This window comes from Furipterus horrens, unplaced genomic scaffold (assembly GCF_987537825.1).
Source record: "Furipterus horrens unplaced genomic scaffold, mFurHor1.1.pri manual_scaffold_10, whole genome shotgun sequence".
NCBI classification, from domain to species: domain Eukaryota; kingdom Metazoa; phylum Chordata; class Mammalia; order Chiroptera; family Furipteridae; genus Furipterus; species Furipterus horrens.
The window spans coordinates 42778136-42794909 of NW_028327180.1; the positions used below are offsets into that span (position 1 = coordinate 42778136).

Sequence of the window (16774 nt, forward strand, 5' to 3'; positions counted from 1 at the left end):
TGACCTTCTGTACCTGTCTGTAAATTGCTTGGCCATTTTGTTCATCTCTGTCTGTTTCCCTATTCCACTTGTCCTGGCTTACTGGCCTGTCTCAGGGAGAGGGATGCCGTTGGGGCTGGGTCCTGTCTTCTCTCCGGAGCCCCTGTGGGTCTCCATGCAGAGTCTCAATGCTGCTTCCCCACTGACCTGGAGTGTCAGCCCTGGCCAGTTCAGCATTGGAAAGGCAGCACATAACGTTCATTTTACAGATGAAGAAACTGAGACCTATCCAAGTTACCTGCCTTCTTAGCAGGCTCCAGATCTGGAATCTGAGGTTAGACCTTAGCCCAGGCTCTCAGCTGTGTCCTAGTCCCACACTGCCCATTCTCTGTGAGAAGGTGTGACTCCAGTAAGAGGCTGCTTCAGATTGGCCCAGCACCTCTTTGTTAGTCAGCTGTGCCAGGACAGGCAGCTGCAGAGCAGCAGGCTTCAGAGTTCATGGGGATTGGGGGATGGTGGGGGGGATTGGGGCTTGGCCTGTTGGGCTTCCGCTTCCCGTTTTGTAGGTTGTTGGGGGTGGGGATGATAATCTGAATTTTAATGCATTCCTGGCCCCTAGCCATAAAGGGAAAACTTCTGACCCTGTGGGTAGAAGCTGGGAGCTGAGGCTGCCCAGGTTCAGATCCTGGCTCTGCAGCTTACTGGCAGTCTGGCCCCTGGGGAGGGATTGCTGCTCACAGCCATGCTTCCTGTCTGGACAGTGGAGATAATAATAGCACCCCTTTTGTCTGTTGTGGTGAAGACCATGTTATTCAATATAGGTACATCCTTAGAACAGTGCTGAGTGGTGCTGACCCAACAGCTGCAGTTTTGTGCTTGCTGTCAGCCTGTTTGGGGACAGCTCGCTGGGAGAACAGGTGGGCTGGCGTCCTTCACTGGAAGGTCATGGCCATGTCATGGCAAAAGGGCTCCCTCATCACCTCCACAGTGGCTCTCACCGAATGGTGGTCCACTGCGCACCTACTGTGGGCCGCAGGCTGCCGTAGGGCTGGGCACTGAAATGAGCAGGACCAGGGCCTGCCACCTGTCCTCCTGGCACTTCTTTAGTGCCACACACAGGCCTAGCCCTCATCAGGTGGGAGCATGTGCGGTAGGGGGTGGGGGTGGGGCATCATGGGGCTTTTCAGAAGTCATGTGTGAATTGAGTTTGACAGGGGCGGTGGGTATGTTGAGGAAGGGGGCACTCTCCTTCCAGCAGTGAGTATGTGTGAAGACCATGAGGGCACAGTGCCCAGAGTGGCCTGCTGGAGGAACTGAAATTCTTTCTGCAGGAAGGGAGAAGCATATGACAGGCAATGGCCCTGTGGGAGCACCAAGGGCAGGAACTTGAGGGCACACATCTGCCCAGTGCCTGACCCAGGTTGATGCTGAAATCTTCATGTCTCTCATCCCCACTTCATCGAGGACTGAACTAAGGCTTCTGAGATAAAGCCTCTTTCCTGAGGGCACAAGGGAGAGTGATTTTGAAAGTCCCTACTCTGGGGAGTGTGGCCTTAGACAAGGTGTGATTTGAACAGATCCTGCAGCTGCTGACAGAGAAGAGACCACAGGGACCAGCGCAGGGGCAAGGGCAGGGGTCCCAGGAGGGGGTGAGAGCTGGTGCCTGGAGGGCAGGTAAGGGCAGAGTGGCAGCCAAGGAGATAGAGATGTAGTTGGATCCTGTTTGGTGGGTTGTGGGTAGGGGTGGGGGAGATAAGTCCTGGTGTCCCACAGGGGAGTGGCCTTTGCTGTGCCCCAGCCTGTATACTCTCCCTCCCCCACCTGACTATGGCATTCCAGGCCTCTTAAGGCCCAAATAGACGTGTGCGCACTCTGATGTGGGCCTCTTTCAGACACCAGTGAGGAAGTGTGAATCCTCAGAGTCCCAGCCCTCCCTGAGCCCAGCCAGGCTGAGGGGGGAAAGCACAGGACATTGTGGGAGTGCCTGTTTTGACACTGCCTCTGCTTTGGGCCAGAGACCCCCGGAGGACACTCTAGGCAGGGGCAGCAGTGTGTATGAAGCTGTGAGGTGCATCTGGGGAAGAGGCAGGTGGCACAGCCTGGCAGGGGTGGTGAGGGATTCCGGCCGTGGGAGCCTGAGTGGCATGCAGGTTGGGATGAGCAACTCAGCTCATTGGCTGCTTTGTGCAGGAGGGACCGGCAAGGCCAGGAGTATGGGCCGGTAGGCCAGGGAGAGGTTAGCCTGGTGAGAAGTGATGGGGCCTGGCCCGCTGTGGTGCCTTGGGCATGAAGGGCAGTCTAGAGTGACCTTGATGTGAAGAGGCCACCAAGATCCTAAATGGCGAGGCCCTGGGGCTGGGAAAAGCAGGTGGGAGAGAGGACACCCCACTCATATGAGAGAGTAAACTCAGTGCAGTGTGGGATGAAGTGATGCCTGGGGTTCCTGGGTTCTCTGGGGGCCATAGGGGCTGTGCTGTTCCCAGAGATTGAACTTCTGTCTGTCTGGCTCTCTGGGACATGACTTCGGAGCCAGGCTGCCACTCTTTACTATCTGGGGCCTCTCTCTTGCCTCAGCTTTCTCATCTGTAAAATGAGGTGAGAATGGGACCCTGGTACCCCATGTGGCTGAGTGGCCCTGAGGCTGTGCCTCATTCCTCCCCTCTGACTCCTGTGATGCCCAGTGGTGCCCAGCTTCCCCTTGTCTAGTCTGGTCTCAGTGAGCCATTACTTTTAATCAGCTTAGTTTGAAAATTACCTGAGACTGCAGCCTCCAGGAAGTTTGGTGGCTCATGTGTGAACCCTGCTTCCCTTTGGGAACCATCCCTGGGCCTTGTAAACCCTGAGTGCTGGGGACTTTTCTTGTGTGGAATGTGGATGACTGGGACCTCCTGAGCCTCCCCTTCCAGCCTTGACCTTGGCCGGTGCTTACAGGAGCCAGAGAAGGGATGTCATGACTTGGTTCCCAGCCACCTTCTCGTGGCTTTGTGGCCCTGACAGGGCTCCACTGGCCTCTGAGACCTTACCTCCTGTTGGTCACTAGGTGCAGCCACAGTCCCCCTCCTCATCCTCAAGCTTAACTCATTTGTTTCTGCCTCCAGGCCTTCATCCTCACTGTGCTGCCTGCCTGGAACATCCTGCACCGTCCTCCTCCTCCACCCCACCCTCCAGTCACTACTGCTGTATTTCCTCTGCAACCCGGGTTATGGGACATCATCCTGTTCTTTGATTTTCTTAACGGTCTCTCTCTGGTCCTGCTCCAACACCAGTGGCGTGAGAGCAGGGACCTTGGTCTGCTTTGTCCACTGCTTTCCTCCCGTTCCCCCCTCCCCCCATGCCCAATATAGGGCTTGGCACCTAGTAGGTGCTCCATCACCATCAGCCAGGTACCCAGGCTTGCTTTAAGGGCTGCTGCCGTGCCCCTTCTCTTCCTTGGGTGGGATTAACAATGACTGTGCTGCAATTTTCCCCATGAGCCAGGCTCTGGCAGGGCCCTTCTCTAAAGCCTGCAAACACTGTAGCAGTCAATTGTGTCTCCATGAGGAAATGGAGCTGGGAACTGGTGAGGGTTGGGCTGGGATGCCAGCCGGGGCTGTCACCTTCTCCGGTGTGTGCTCTTTTTCCATATCACCAAGCAGTTCTCCCAATTTTAAGTGGATACTTACCGGACGTCCTATAATTCCACTCAGTTCTGATAGTATTTATCTGGAGGGAGCTTCAGATCCCATAGATTAGGGCTCAGTCCCACAAGACTGTACCCTCCCTCACCTTTAGACACCAATTGCAAGTCCAGGTGGTCACCTGTACTTCTGACTGATTCGCTATAGATCAGAGGTTTCAATGACCCTCTCCTTGGGTTAAGTTTCTAGAGTGGCTCACAGAACTCAGAGAAACATTTTAGTCACTAGATTTCTGGTTTCTTAGAAAAGTATATAACTCAGGAATAGCCAGATGGAAGAGATACACAGGGCAAGGTCTGGCTCAGAGCTCCTGTGCCCTCCCTCACCTCCAAGTGTTCACTAACCCGAACTCTCCAAAGCCATTCTTTTGGGGTTTTGTGGAGGCTTCATCACGTAGGCATGAATGATTAAAGATCCCTCATTGGTGGTTGAGTCAACCTCCAGCTCTGTCCCCTCCCAGGAGGCTGGGGTAGGCCTGAAAGTACCAATCCTCTAATCACATGGTTGGTTCCTCTTGACATAAATTCAGGTGAGGTTGAAAGGGACTTATTATGAATAGAAACTCCTTTATGGTTCTTTTATCATTTAGGACTTTCCAAGGATTTTAGGTGCTTTGTGCCAGGTATGAAGGGAAGACCACATATATTTTTTATTATAAATCACAGTATCACAGCTTCCCAGTTGCAATGTGTCCTAGGCTGGGAGATTTGTCTCAAGTCAGAGGGAGCTTGAGGGCCAAATGAACTTGAGAGATGACATGTGCTTTGTCCCTTCGTCAACTAAAGGCTCTGAAAAGTCTCTGGAGATCAGATCCAAGTCCCTGGAGATTGGATCTGTTTGATTGTGTGGTACTCAGGGTCTTCCAAGTGTTTTTGAGCCACGTCATTCCTCCTGGGCCATGTCAACAAGACCAGCATGCCTTTCGGTGCCAGACTTGGAGAAGGCAGACCCCATCTCTTGCTGCCAGGGGTCAGCCTCATGGTTCTGCTCTTTGCTGGGTTCAAAATGGGGAAGGGATGGGATCTGGGCATGAAAATCGGGGCAGAGCCCCTCCATGTGGAGCACTGGGACTCCCAACAGCTTCACAAATGTCCCTAATCTGGCAGCTAAACTATCTGTGTGCTCTTGTGAGCCCAGCACTGAGCACTGCAGGTTTGTTTGTTTTCTCACTCGCCCAGCACTGAATTCTATGTTGTTTTATTTCCTCGTGGCGAAACTGAGGGCCTGATAGACGGGTGTGACTAGGTACCTCTCCCTCTCTTCCTCCTGACATCTGCCCAGATCATGTGGTATCTTGACGTGCCTTCTCCGGGCCTGAAGGGTAGGGCTGAAGGCAGGTTGTTCTAGTGAAACATTTCACAATTCTTAAGAAATGCCCAAACAAAACAAGAAGACGAAAAGAGAGGGGAAAAAAAGAACAACAAGAAAACAAATGTCAGCAGGCATGTGACTTGGTCTGCCTTTGGGATAGGGAGGGTTATCTTACGACCTTGTTTTCTTGATGTCCACCCAGGCTACAGCACCTAATGCTTTGTTATAGGCTGCTCCATCAAGTTTTCCTAAGCAGCTACTCGTACCAGGCACCGGACAGAGTATGACCAAAACCAAGTTCCTGAGAGTCCTTCTCTCTCAACTCCAGCTCTAGCTGGGGATATTTGAGCAGATGGTGTGTCAATGTGAGGAGTGCCATGGATGAGGGGACAAAGGGACGGGGCAGGGGTGCTGTTGGCATTGGATGGTCACGGTGGGCCTCCCCAGCAGTGTTCAGAGATGAGACCTGAAGGAGGCAGGAACAAGTGCTGGGGGGTGAGCAGAATCTTTTTAAAAACTACCACAAGTGCATTTACTGACCCCACAACTAGGATAAGGCTGGAAGCCCTGGGGAGGATGAGCGCATCCGGCTCCTCAGGGTTGGCTGTGTGCCGGCTGGACGCAGGCCCACTTTATTCCTTTATTTCTGCTGTGCTCCAGGCACTGGGCTGGGCCCCACAGAGCCCCGAGGCCTGGTTACATATGCTGACCCTCCTCCTAGGGAAGCTACTTGGCTAGGAGTGGAGGGGATGTTTGTGTGGTTGTTGAAATACTGTGGCAGGGCCTGGACACAGGAGGGACTGGCTTTGTTGTCTGTGCGTGATGGAGAGAAGGTTTGAAAACGCTGCAGCTGGGCCAGACACAGGCGCAGCTCTGAAGTGGGGACTAAAACAGGCAGAGTGCGCAGTAGCTTGGCCTTGGCTGAGGGGGCGAGTTGAGAGGGACCTCTTCAGGCATCACAGGCTATGGACATCACAGGCTATGAACTCAGTCCTAAGTCCTTTGACTTACCGAGACTGTGGATAATTAATCTCCAGGATTCAAACATGTACAGGGCTATGGAGGCCCAGGCTAACACCTCTTGTCTCTTTCTCCCGTTTTCATTTTCCTCATGGGGCAACTAAGGTACAGCAAGCGGGCTTGGCCAACAGCCAGGCCCCTCCCTCTCATGTAGTCTCCCCTAGGTCTGAAGCACCCTCAGGGCATGGGGAAAGGTTGCCACTTCAGAGAGATGTCCCCGCCCTTACCTGCCTCCATCTTCTTGCCTTGGACTGGGGTTGGAGTCAGGTAGGTCATCTCTCCCAGTTATTAGTATGTTGGCTCTCTATCAGAGCTTCTGTGACATGTTTATGCAGTGTCTGTCCTCCCCGTCAGGCCAGGAGACTGGCCCAGGGCTGGACCTATGTCCTCAAGCAGTGCTTTGGGAAGAAAGGAGGGAGGGGAAGACAGCAGGTGACCCCTCCAGACCCTGCCCTGTCCAGACTTCCATATATCCAGTTTGGTGGCTTTGGAGGTGCTGCGCTACCTCAAAGAAGCTGAAGCAGGGGCCATATTCTGGCAGAGTCATTTAGTCATGCATGCAATTATTGAGCACCTACTGTGTGCCCAAAGAGAGCCCGGGGAACGCAGAGTGCACAACACAGATTCAGATCCTTGCCCTGTCAGTTGGATCTTCCAGCTGGGTACCAGAGACAATATAAAGGATGTGAAGGTAAATGATACTAGAGTGCTTGCAGGAGGATAAGACACCAGAGGGGGAGGTCTGTCATCTCAGGTCGGGGCCAGGGCATCCCTCACAGAGAAGGTAATACCTGAGTGAGGCCAGGGAGGGAGCCATGAGTGTACCTGCAGACAGAGAGCCGTGAGGCAGGAGCAGGCATGCAGTTGTGAACAGGGAGGCCAGCATGAATGGAGAGAGAATGAGGTGAGGTCAGAAATTGGGGAGGAAGGAAATTTTGTAGGGCCTTGTAGGATATGGTAGACTCTGGCTTTTACTTGGATGAGACGGGGAGCCATGGCGGATTTGGAGGAGAGGAAGGCTGAGGTTTGGCTTTAAGAGGGACAATGCTATTGGGGGGAAGCAGGCTTGGTGGAAGCTTTTTATAAAAAAAAGATTGTGTTTATTTTTAGAGATGTGGGAAGGGAGCGAAAAGAGAGGGATAGAAGCATCAGTGTGAGAGAGAAACATTGGTTGGTTCCTTCTTGTACACGCCCTGACTGGGTTCTGAACCTGCAACCCAGGCGTGTGCTCTGACCAGGGATCAACCCAAAGACCTTTCACTTTGCAGAACAACGCTCAACCAAGCCACATCAGTCAGGGCTGGTGGAAGCTTTTTCTTTTTCTTTTCTTTTTTTATTTATTTATTGTTTTTCTATTAACAGTTGTCCCACTTTTTCCCCCATTGCCCCCCCCAACCCTGCCTACCCCTTCTCCCCACAGTCAGTCCCCACCCTGTTGTCCATGTCCATGGGTCATTTATACTAGTGCTTTAACTAGACCCTTCCCCTTCTTACCCCGCTTCTCCCTCCCCCTTTCCCTCCGGTCTCTTGTTAGTCTGCTGCTTGTTTACATGCCTCTGGTTCAGTTTTACTTGTTTGTATTGTTCATTAGTTTCCTGTATTAGGTGATATCATATGGTATTTGTCTTTCGTTGCCTGGCTTATTTCGCTAAGCATAATTCTGTCTAGTTTCATTCATGGTGAAGCTTTTTAATGTTGGTATGACCCTGGAATCTAGCACATGGTTCCAAGTGACAAGGAGCCCAGTAAAGAAGGCAGGTGGTGAGGGATGGGCCTGGCTGGCTTCTGAACCTTCCTGCTGCCTGGTGATGTGCTGGGGAATAGCCGGGGCTTTGCAGCGCGATCTCTTGCATGTCCTTTACCCACACAGACTGGAGACCGCCAGCACATGCTGGGCTCTGGCAGACCACAGCTGGCAGGTTCTGGTCCCACAAACATGATTATCCAGTGACCTGGCTCTGACAGGGGAAGAGACCCAAGGTGCAGGGTGGAGTGCCAGGTAGCACAGAGTCTGGGAAGGATCCCTGGAAGAAGTGACAGGCAGGTACGCCCTGGAAGAGAAGGAGGTGGGGCCAGACCTTCTAGGCACTGGATCTGGTGGGGCAGAGGTCTGCAGGGTAGAGGGCCCATGTCCTGGCTCCCACCCCCATCTCATCCCACATCCCCCTGCATTCGTCCTGGAAGGAAGATGGCTTCTTGCAGGTGCTGAGTCCAGGGCCTTGAGCTGGAAAAGAACTGAGGTTTGCTGTGAGGGTTGGAGAACTGTTTCATTTTAGGGTGGCTGCTGCAGGAAGAGCCGCCAAGTGTTTCTTCTTGTCCCTGTGGAGAGCTGGAACATGACTGTCTTTGAGAAACAGGGCAGCTCATGGGGGTGGGGTGGGTGATCCTTAATCCTCCAGTTGGTGTCCTCATTGCCCCTGCTCCCTAGTGTCCACTGCCCATGCGGACAAGGTCCCCAGTAATCTGAGCCTGTGAAGTCCCCCTGACCCCGGCTGCAGAACTTCAGAGAGGTAAAGAGCATATCGTTTGAGAGCCACTGCCTGGAGACAGATGATCTGAACTCCAAATCCCAGCTCCACCACTGAACTTGGGCCAAGTCACTTCACCTCTCTGGGCCTTAGTTTCCTTACTGTGGTGCAGGCATCACCGAAATGCCTACCTGCAGAGATGCTCATCCACGGGGAACAATGGGACCACACACTGGGCCTGGCCAGAACAAGGAGGGCCATAGTTTTTTAGGTTACTGTGATGGGAAGGTGAACCTTTTTGAACTCACTTCTTTCTGTCTCATTACACTTGTGGGTAGAGATTCTAGACCTGCTGGCCTTTCTCTGTCTCCTTCTCTATCCTTTCTTTTGAGGCAGCTGATGGTAATGTCTGTGCTGTGGTTTATGTAGCCAGGTCTCCTCCTGGTGGACATTAGAGGTGATTTCCAGATTCTTACTTTTTGAAAGCACGGTAGTACACACTTTCGCATCTCTGCAGTGGTCCAGTTCTTTGGGCTGTTCGTTGCATGACTTATTTTTCTGTCTTTAGCATCCCTGCAGGAGCTGTGATTTCTGAGCCTTGTTCCCAACATTTACTTTGAAAATTGCAAACCTAAGGAAAAGCTGAGGAATTATACAGTAAATGCATGTAAACTCAGCACCTACATCCTACAATGGACATTTTTTATTCTTGCTCTATCCCATATCTGTGCTTTTGATTTCTCTTGCTTGATGATAGGACTGAGGCAGGATAGTAAGAAGCTAGGAGAATTCCTTGGCAAGTGTACTAGGGAAACTGAGAGAGAGAGCTGAACACAGTGGCCTAGCAGTTTACAGCCAAGTACAGAAAGTCACCAGGGCCGAAGGCCCCAAGAGCCTGGCAGGGGGCAAAACTTGGAAAACAAGGACCTCACCCCTAGGGCAGCCTCTTCAACCCTGGCCTTTCCTCCCGGGAGATATCATCTAGGCCTCAGCTGTGTTTCAGCTTCAGGCCCAGAAAAGCAGCAAAACCTGGTGAGCTATGCCAGACCCAACCAATTGCAATGACTAAAGACCCTCTGGCCGGTCACTGACCAATCAGTGGAGACCACGACCCTGAAAGGGTACACCTGGAGAACTGATGCATATTCTGCTGAAACCCTCCCCTGAGTCCTCCTCTAAGATTCCTGCCTACAGGAAAGAAATAAAAGCCTCAGGACTGAGGACCCAGCATGTACACTCTCCCTCTGGGGAGCAGCCCTCTCCATTCCCTTCTTCTTCTCCCACTTCTTCACAGGCACTCTCTTAAACTCTTAAAGCAATGGGCTGCTGGCATCTTGTCCCAGGCTGATCCCCTGAACCTGTCCCCAAGGCCCCCTTTCCTCTGACATCCCATTGAGCTAAGACAGCCCATCCTAGGCTCTCCTGTTGCTTCTATGCCAAGCCCTTTCTTGTTTCATTGTCCCCAGCTTTAATAAATGTATCTTCATAGTCATCTGGACTCATGTTATTAAATCTTTACTACGTGAAGTCAAGAACCCACATGCTACCGCTGGCCCTTGGCAGACCCACACAGGTCCCTGTGTGGTAACAGGACCAACTCTGCCTTGTTACATATTTGTTTCCCTCCATCTCAGTTTCAATATGGCATTCAGACACCTCAGGCTCAGAAGGCAGGCAGAGGCCTCTTAACGTCCACTCAAGGCCCTGCCCAGAAAGCATTTCTCCTGGAGGGATTCATGTCTAGGTGGGGCACCCCTTGAATAGCCAGGAGTTAGGAGGGACATTGAGACAGGCTTTGGAGGCCAGTGGTGGTGCCCTATTCCCCATACTGTGTTGGTGTCTTGGGGAAGAACAAATGGGTTCCAGGGGTATGTGCCAAGTGGCAAGTGCTGGTGGCTTGGGATACCACTAGGACAGCAGCTGGCATCTCTTTTGACTGTGACCACAGTGAGGGAGATTCTACATCACCACCTAGGACACAGTCTTATGTATGACACCACAGCAGAAGTTTCATCAAATGTACATCCCCATATTTCCTCATTTATTCTCTTCATCCCAAAAGAATAAATGCTGGTCACATCCACTTGTTGATTTTATTTTTTAATTCATATGTCACAATGTGTACTTTCACAAAATGCTTCATGAGGGTATCTGTTCCGTGGGGATGGGATCTTTGCCAGTTGCTACCTGTATTTCTAGAGCAACTGTGACTGATTCTTCACTTTCTCTGCTTGCAAAGCACCTGTCCCACAATGCTGTTTGCTCCTCACCCACTACAAAACTGCTTCTCTTTCTCATTTTGAGCATCTTTCTTTCCTTTGCAGAATATGCCGAGTTTTTGCACTGCAAGTCCAAAAAGTTTACAGACTTTGATGAAGTACGACAGGAGATTGAAGCAGAGACCGACAGGGTCACGGGGACCAACAAAGGCATCTCCCCGGTACCCATCAACTTGCGGGTCTACTCGCCGCACGGTAGGCAGCACGAACACGTACCTATCATGGGGGCAGAGGAAAGCTGACTCTGCTAGACACAGGTCAGGTCGGCCTTACTGTCACAAGGAATATGTCCCCTTCCATTTTCTTCACATACACCAGCCCTCTTGATCTGTAGTTTCCCACTTCTGATAGGAAGGTGGTACTGTGAGACATTGATCCCAGCTGTAAGAAAACCAGCTGCTAGGAAGACTGTTGGGAATGGTGGGGACTGGGGCAAATTGTAGCTGTATGCTCCTTTTATTTTTTCAAGTATTTATTTTTAATTGAAATATGTTTCTATTTAGTATTCTATTAGTTTCAGGTATATAGCATAGTGGTTAGACATTTATGTAACTTAGGTCATTCTGCCGAAAGTTTAGTGTCCACCTGACACCATACATAGTTATGACAATATTATCTACTATGTTCCCTATGCTGTACTTGACATTCTCTTAACTATTTTGTAATTCCAAATTTTGTATGTTCCTTTTAAAAGGGCAAACACCACTTGGCTTCCAGGTGATACTGGCCCACATAGTGACAGGTGAAACCAGCCTGAGGCAGCCAGGTCTTTCTGATTCTGAAGAGGATCCAGAAAGACTTCTCTGCAGAATGTCCTGATTTTAAAACTATACATCATTTAAACAGAGAAGCCTGTGGTCATGTGCAGCACAGATTGCTAATTCAGACAGCATTTGGGAAATATTCCAGCAGACTCAAACTTGTTAGTATGAGATCCTTGTGATCAATTTTAAAATTTATTTTTGAATAAATTATGCCTGTAGATGGCTCATATTAAAAATTATAAAAGAATATACAGCAAAAACCCACCCTGGCCCCCAATATTACAAATATATTTTATGTTCTTTGTAAATTATAATACATATGTAAACATTTATGAATGTTTACATGTGTATGGGTTGTGTGTTTTTTTTTAAAGGAAACACATTTTAAAAAATATTTTTATTTACTTTTAGAGAGAGAGGGAAAGAGAGGGAGAGAAACAGCAATGTGCAAGATATACATCAATTGGTTACCTCTCACATGCCCCCAGCTCGGGACCTGGTCTGTAACCCAGGCATGTACCCTGACTGGGAATCGAACTGGCAACCTTGTGGTTTACAGGTTGGCACTCAATCCACCAAGCCACACCAGCCAGGGCTGGATTTATATGAATATACATATGTGTGTATTTATTCAAATTGTAACATGAAATCATTTATGCCTCTTTTTTTTGTATGAATGTATCTCAGAGTGTATTTCTTTTCAGAGTATCATCTTTTTATTTTTAATGGTTCCTTGGTATTGGCTGAATCTTTGAGTTGAAATTTATTTAGCCATTTAAAGCAATTAAGATCTGTAAATACAGATGTCCTCACTGAAAACTGTTTCACTGAAACAGAGTAGATAAAGGGTGTCTGTAGGATAGGATCCTAGAAGGGGAATTACAGGATCAAAAGATGTAACCTAGCCCTGGCTGGTGTGGCTCCGTTGGTTGAAGCATCATCTCATAGCTGTAAGGTTGTAGGTTCAATTCTCAGTCAGGACACATACCTAGGTTGCAGATTGATCCCTGGTCCAGGCACATACAGGAGGCAACCAATTAATGTTTCTCTCTCATATCAAATGTTTCTTTCTCCCTCCCTCTCTCTCTCTCTCTCTCTCTCTCTCTCTCTCTCTCTCTCTCTCTCCCTCTGTCCCTTCCTTTTTCTCTAAAAACAATGAGAAAAAAATGTCCTTGGGTGAGGATAACAAAAATTAATTAAAAAAAAAAAAAAAAAAGGTGTGACCCAGTTGGAGTAGCAGGAGGAATCCTGAGGCCTGACCCCTCTGGCACTTGGAGAAATGGGCTGAGTGGCTGAAGGGTCTGTGCGTGCCTCCCCTTCCCTGGCTCTGATGACCTTTCCCTCTGGTTTCTTTCTCAGTGTTGAACCTGACCCTTATTGACCTCCCGGGCATCACCAAGGTACCAGTGGGGGACCAGCCCCCAGACATCGAGTACCAGATCAAGGAAATGCTCTTGCAGTTCATCAACCGGGAGAGTACTCTCATCCTCGCTGTCACCCCTGCCAACATGGACCTAGCCAACTCAGATGCCCTCAAGATGGCCAAAGAGGTTGACCCCCAAGGTAACCACCAAATCCCACAATAGCAGCTCCCTCTTCCAGGTGCCTCCAAGCATTGCAGCTTGCCTATCAACCTTGATTCCAAGTCATGGATGTTCTCTTTGGTATGTGGCCTTCCTAGGAAAAGGTCTCATGGAACATAGCATTTCCCATGAGGACTGGCAGTGCCGGGGGGCATCCCCCAGGAGACTATCGTGTGGCAATTGGGCATTCCTCAGACATGATGGTCCCCACTTTGCCTGTGCTGAAAGCTAGTGTAGGGGAGTGAGAAGAGTTCAGTCCTCCCAGGGCACAGATGCAAGTCCAAATCTCATCTCTAGAAGTTGCTTACCCTTCCAGGCTTGGTCCCCTTTCTGTCCAAACAGGAGCAGCAATCCCAACCTGTAGAATTGCTGAAAGGGCTGGAGATGTCTCCATAGATGCTCAGGGACCAGGCAGGGGAGGTGAAAGAATGAGTTAATGAAGCAAATTTGGGCAATTGGTAGTAGTGGGAGACTTTGGCAACTCTGGCTCCGGGCGATGCGGGTCCAACTTTTCCAGTGGCCATTTATTCAGTGAATGTCAGTTAAGCATCTGCTGTATACCTGGCTCTGTTTTGGCCTTGGGAATCTTGTAGGGGACAAAATTGACAGGTCCCTACCACCGGGGAGCTGTTATTCTGATGGGGGTGATAGAATCCAGTGAGGAAATAAGCAAGCGGGATAATTTCTGGTAGATGTAAGCACTGAAAGAAAATTAAACCCTTTGAGAGTGCTGGAGTGGAAAGGGATCAGGAGTCTGAAGATGTGAAATTTTAGGCAAGACCAGAATAATAAAAAGAAGCAAAAATCCAGGAAAATGGACAGTAGATACTAACTAGGCTGGGTTTGATTTGAGCCTGGGTTGCCCAAGACACAGCGAGGAGGCTAGTGTGGCTGGAGCAGAGCCAGCTAAAGGGAGGGCAGGGGAGGTGAGGGCAGGGCTGAGGCCAGAGCTGATTGAGCAGGACCTTGTGGGCAGCGATGGGAACCTGGGTTTATTCTGAGAGTGTTGAAGGTTTAGTGGAGTGTAACACACTGAATTGTATTTTGCAAAATGCCCTCCAACTGCATGATTCCATAGTTGTTTGGAGGGAATCAGGTACCAGCAGCAAACCGGGGTGACAGGTTCTATGGCTTGGCTTTCCAGTTTCCAGCCCTGAGTAAGCGAGGTGATTGGCTGCTGATGGCCCTTTCCCACCCTGGACTACTGGTTCCTGAAAGTCCAGGGCTGTGTGCTGAGCATCTTTGTCCCCGGGGGGGATAGGCTGTTCTAGCTCCTCAAGGTCATCCAAGGTGTGCTTCCCAGGAGGGGCTGCCCCTGCCCACAGTCCCTACAGCATGCTTGTCCCCCAAGTCTGGTCCCACAAAGTGGGATATGACTATGACAAATATGTTGCAGAGGCTTTATCAGGTGGTGAGAAAATCTGAATACAGTTAAACCCTGTCTGTGAACTTGTTGCTGGCATTCTGCCTTAAAAGAAGTATTTTTCTGCCTTTGAAAATATTCATAATTTTCACTTAAAAAGGGTCACTATTTTAAAATATAGAACCTAAAAGGTGACAGCTTCTCTTCCCCTGCAGAGATATTGGTAGTCACACTTGGTAGATAACCTTTCAGTTTGTTCTTCCTTGTAAACTCACATTTTTGAAATGAGGTGATATTTACTTATTTTTCTGTGATGTGTGTTTTCTTATTACCATAGGGTTGTGCAAACATAGGCACCTACGGCGTACCATTGTTGCATTTTCTTTGTTCTTGAACCGGTGGGTTGTTTCAGGTCTTTAATAAACAATGGTTCAGTGACACTTGATGTTTCAAAAAAGTCAGTGATCCTGGATCCCCTCCCCCATCATATCTCTGGACCTTGCTCTGCTTCTCTGCTCCAGACCAGGCAGGAGCTTTGTGCATATCCATGGCTGTGGTCCCTTTGCCCTCTGAAGAGGTGACGCCAGCTCACAGTCTCACAGCAGAATGGGTTCAGGCAGAGGCCCCAGGGAGGGTGTGCTATTACCCTCAGATGCCTACCTTAGTGCCCATTGGAGATCTTCCTGGGCCTCCCTTTGTCCTCCTGTCATACATATGCTTGTACACACACACACACACACACACGCACACACACCGTTGTCACACAGGCATCCCTCGGGCACTGGCAGGGGAGGTTGAGCTGCAGGTTTCAGGCTTTGCTAGGAGGTTCCTCTTGATTCTGGGGGGCCTGGAGAGAGGCAGAAGTCAATAGGTGGCTTCCAGATTAGAATTTTGGCCATTCAGGTAAAAGGCTACCCTAGAAACAGTAGCCTTGGTTTGGTATTGTGTTGGGCTTTGCACACGGAGAGCACAGCATGGAGCCTCTGACCTGGGAGTTCAGTGAGATTTCCCATGATGCTGCAGCAGTAAGACATAGTCACTGTTCATGCAAATGATGATGACAATAGCCAGTATTTATTGATTGAACATTTGCCTCACATCAGATTTATTCTTATGATCAACCCCCTGAGATTGGTGCTGTTGCTGTCCACATTTAACATGAGGGAAACCAGAGTCCAGCTAGGTGACATTGTGGCTTGTCCCAGGCCATACAGCAGTGCGGAGAGGGGGGTCAGTTGGACCCATGGTGGCCTGGGGCTTCTTCCTAATAGTTCCCTTGACCTCTGGGCTCTTTCAGGCCTGCGGACCATTGGCGTCATCACCAAGCTGGACCTGATGGACGAGGGCACCGATGCCAGGGATGTCCTGGAGAACAAGCTGCTTCCCTTGAGAAGAGGTGGGGCTGGATGGGAAACTGGGGGCCATGGGGTGGGGCAGTGGGAAGCCATATGGCCAGGAAAGGCAGACCTGGGTGGGGGGCCATAAGGCCAGGGGAGGGGCAGGAAAGATAGGTGGGGCGGAGCAGGAGGGCTGGTGCACCCCTGCATTTTGAAAACAAAATTTGTTTTTGTTCTCGTTACTGAAACCTCAGCAAATGCTCCCAGATACATTTCCCCAACACCCGTTTCCCCACTACCCAGAAGTTGCTGCTTTTCTATTCTGTCGTAAACCCTTCTAACTTCTTTTTATTTATTTATTTTGAGTGAACGTATATTATTTTTTTCTTCTGTTTGTATACATTTATTTTTCAATTACACACTTAACACCTGCTTATTTGGGGAACATGAGAAAACAAATACAGTTGAGCTACGCAGGTCCAGTATATATGGATTTTTACACTGACCCGCACAGTTTAAGCCCACATTGTTGAAGAGTCAGTTCCCATTGGGAATCCACATATGCTGAGGGCTGGCAATAATTATATGTAGGTTTCAACTGCACAGGAGGTAGGCGCCTCTAACCGCCTTGCATTGTTCAGGGGTCAACTGTCGATAGAAGGAAGAAACTAAAATCAAATAACATCAGCCACAGCCTAATTCCCCCAGACAGCCACAAGTTCACACTTTGTGGCTCTACTTCCAAAAAGTTCCTAAGAATTTGTAACTTACTAATTTTCATACTTTAAATTATAAACATTTTCACACATTCTTGAAAGTAGAACTGAACCAGCCTTTGTGGGTATCAACATACAGCTAATCTTGAATCTTCCACATGTCCTCACTTCCTGTTGGGATTTTCTTACTGGGGATTATAAAGCAAATCCTAGGCATCCTATCAGTTTCCACATAAGTACCTAAGTTTCTGTTCAAACAGCTCCCTCTCCCAGCCCC

At 49.7% G+C, this 16774-nt stretch overlaps 1 protein-coding gene across 14 annotated transcripts in view; it reads left to right on the top strand.

Moving 5' to 3' along the window:
* DNM2 (dynamin 2) overlaps positions 1 to 16774 on the top strand; it is a 91891-nt gene that overhangs the window by 32525 nt on the left and 42592 nt on the right. For all 14 annotated transcript variants that reach the window (XM_090289585.1, XM_090289592.1, XM_090289579.1 and 11 more), the window contains exons 3-5: positions 10780 to 10929; positions 12858 to 13061; positions 15742 to 15840. In XM_090289585.1, coding sequence (XP_090145711.1) covers positions 10780 to 10929; positions 12858 to 13061; positions 15742 to 15840 — 453 coding nt within the window. The remainder of the gene's footprint in view (positions 1 to 10779; positions 10930 to 12857; positions 13062 to 15741; positions 15841 to 16774) is intronic.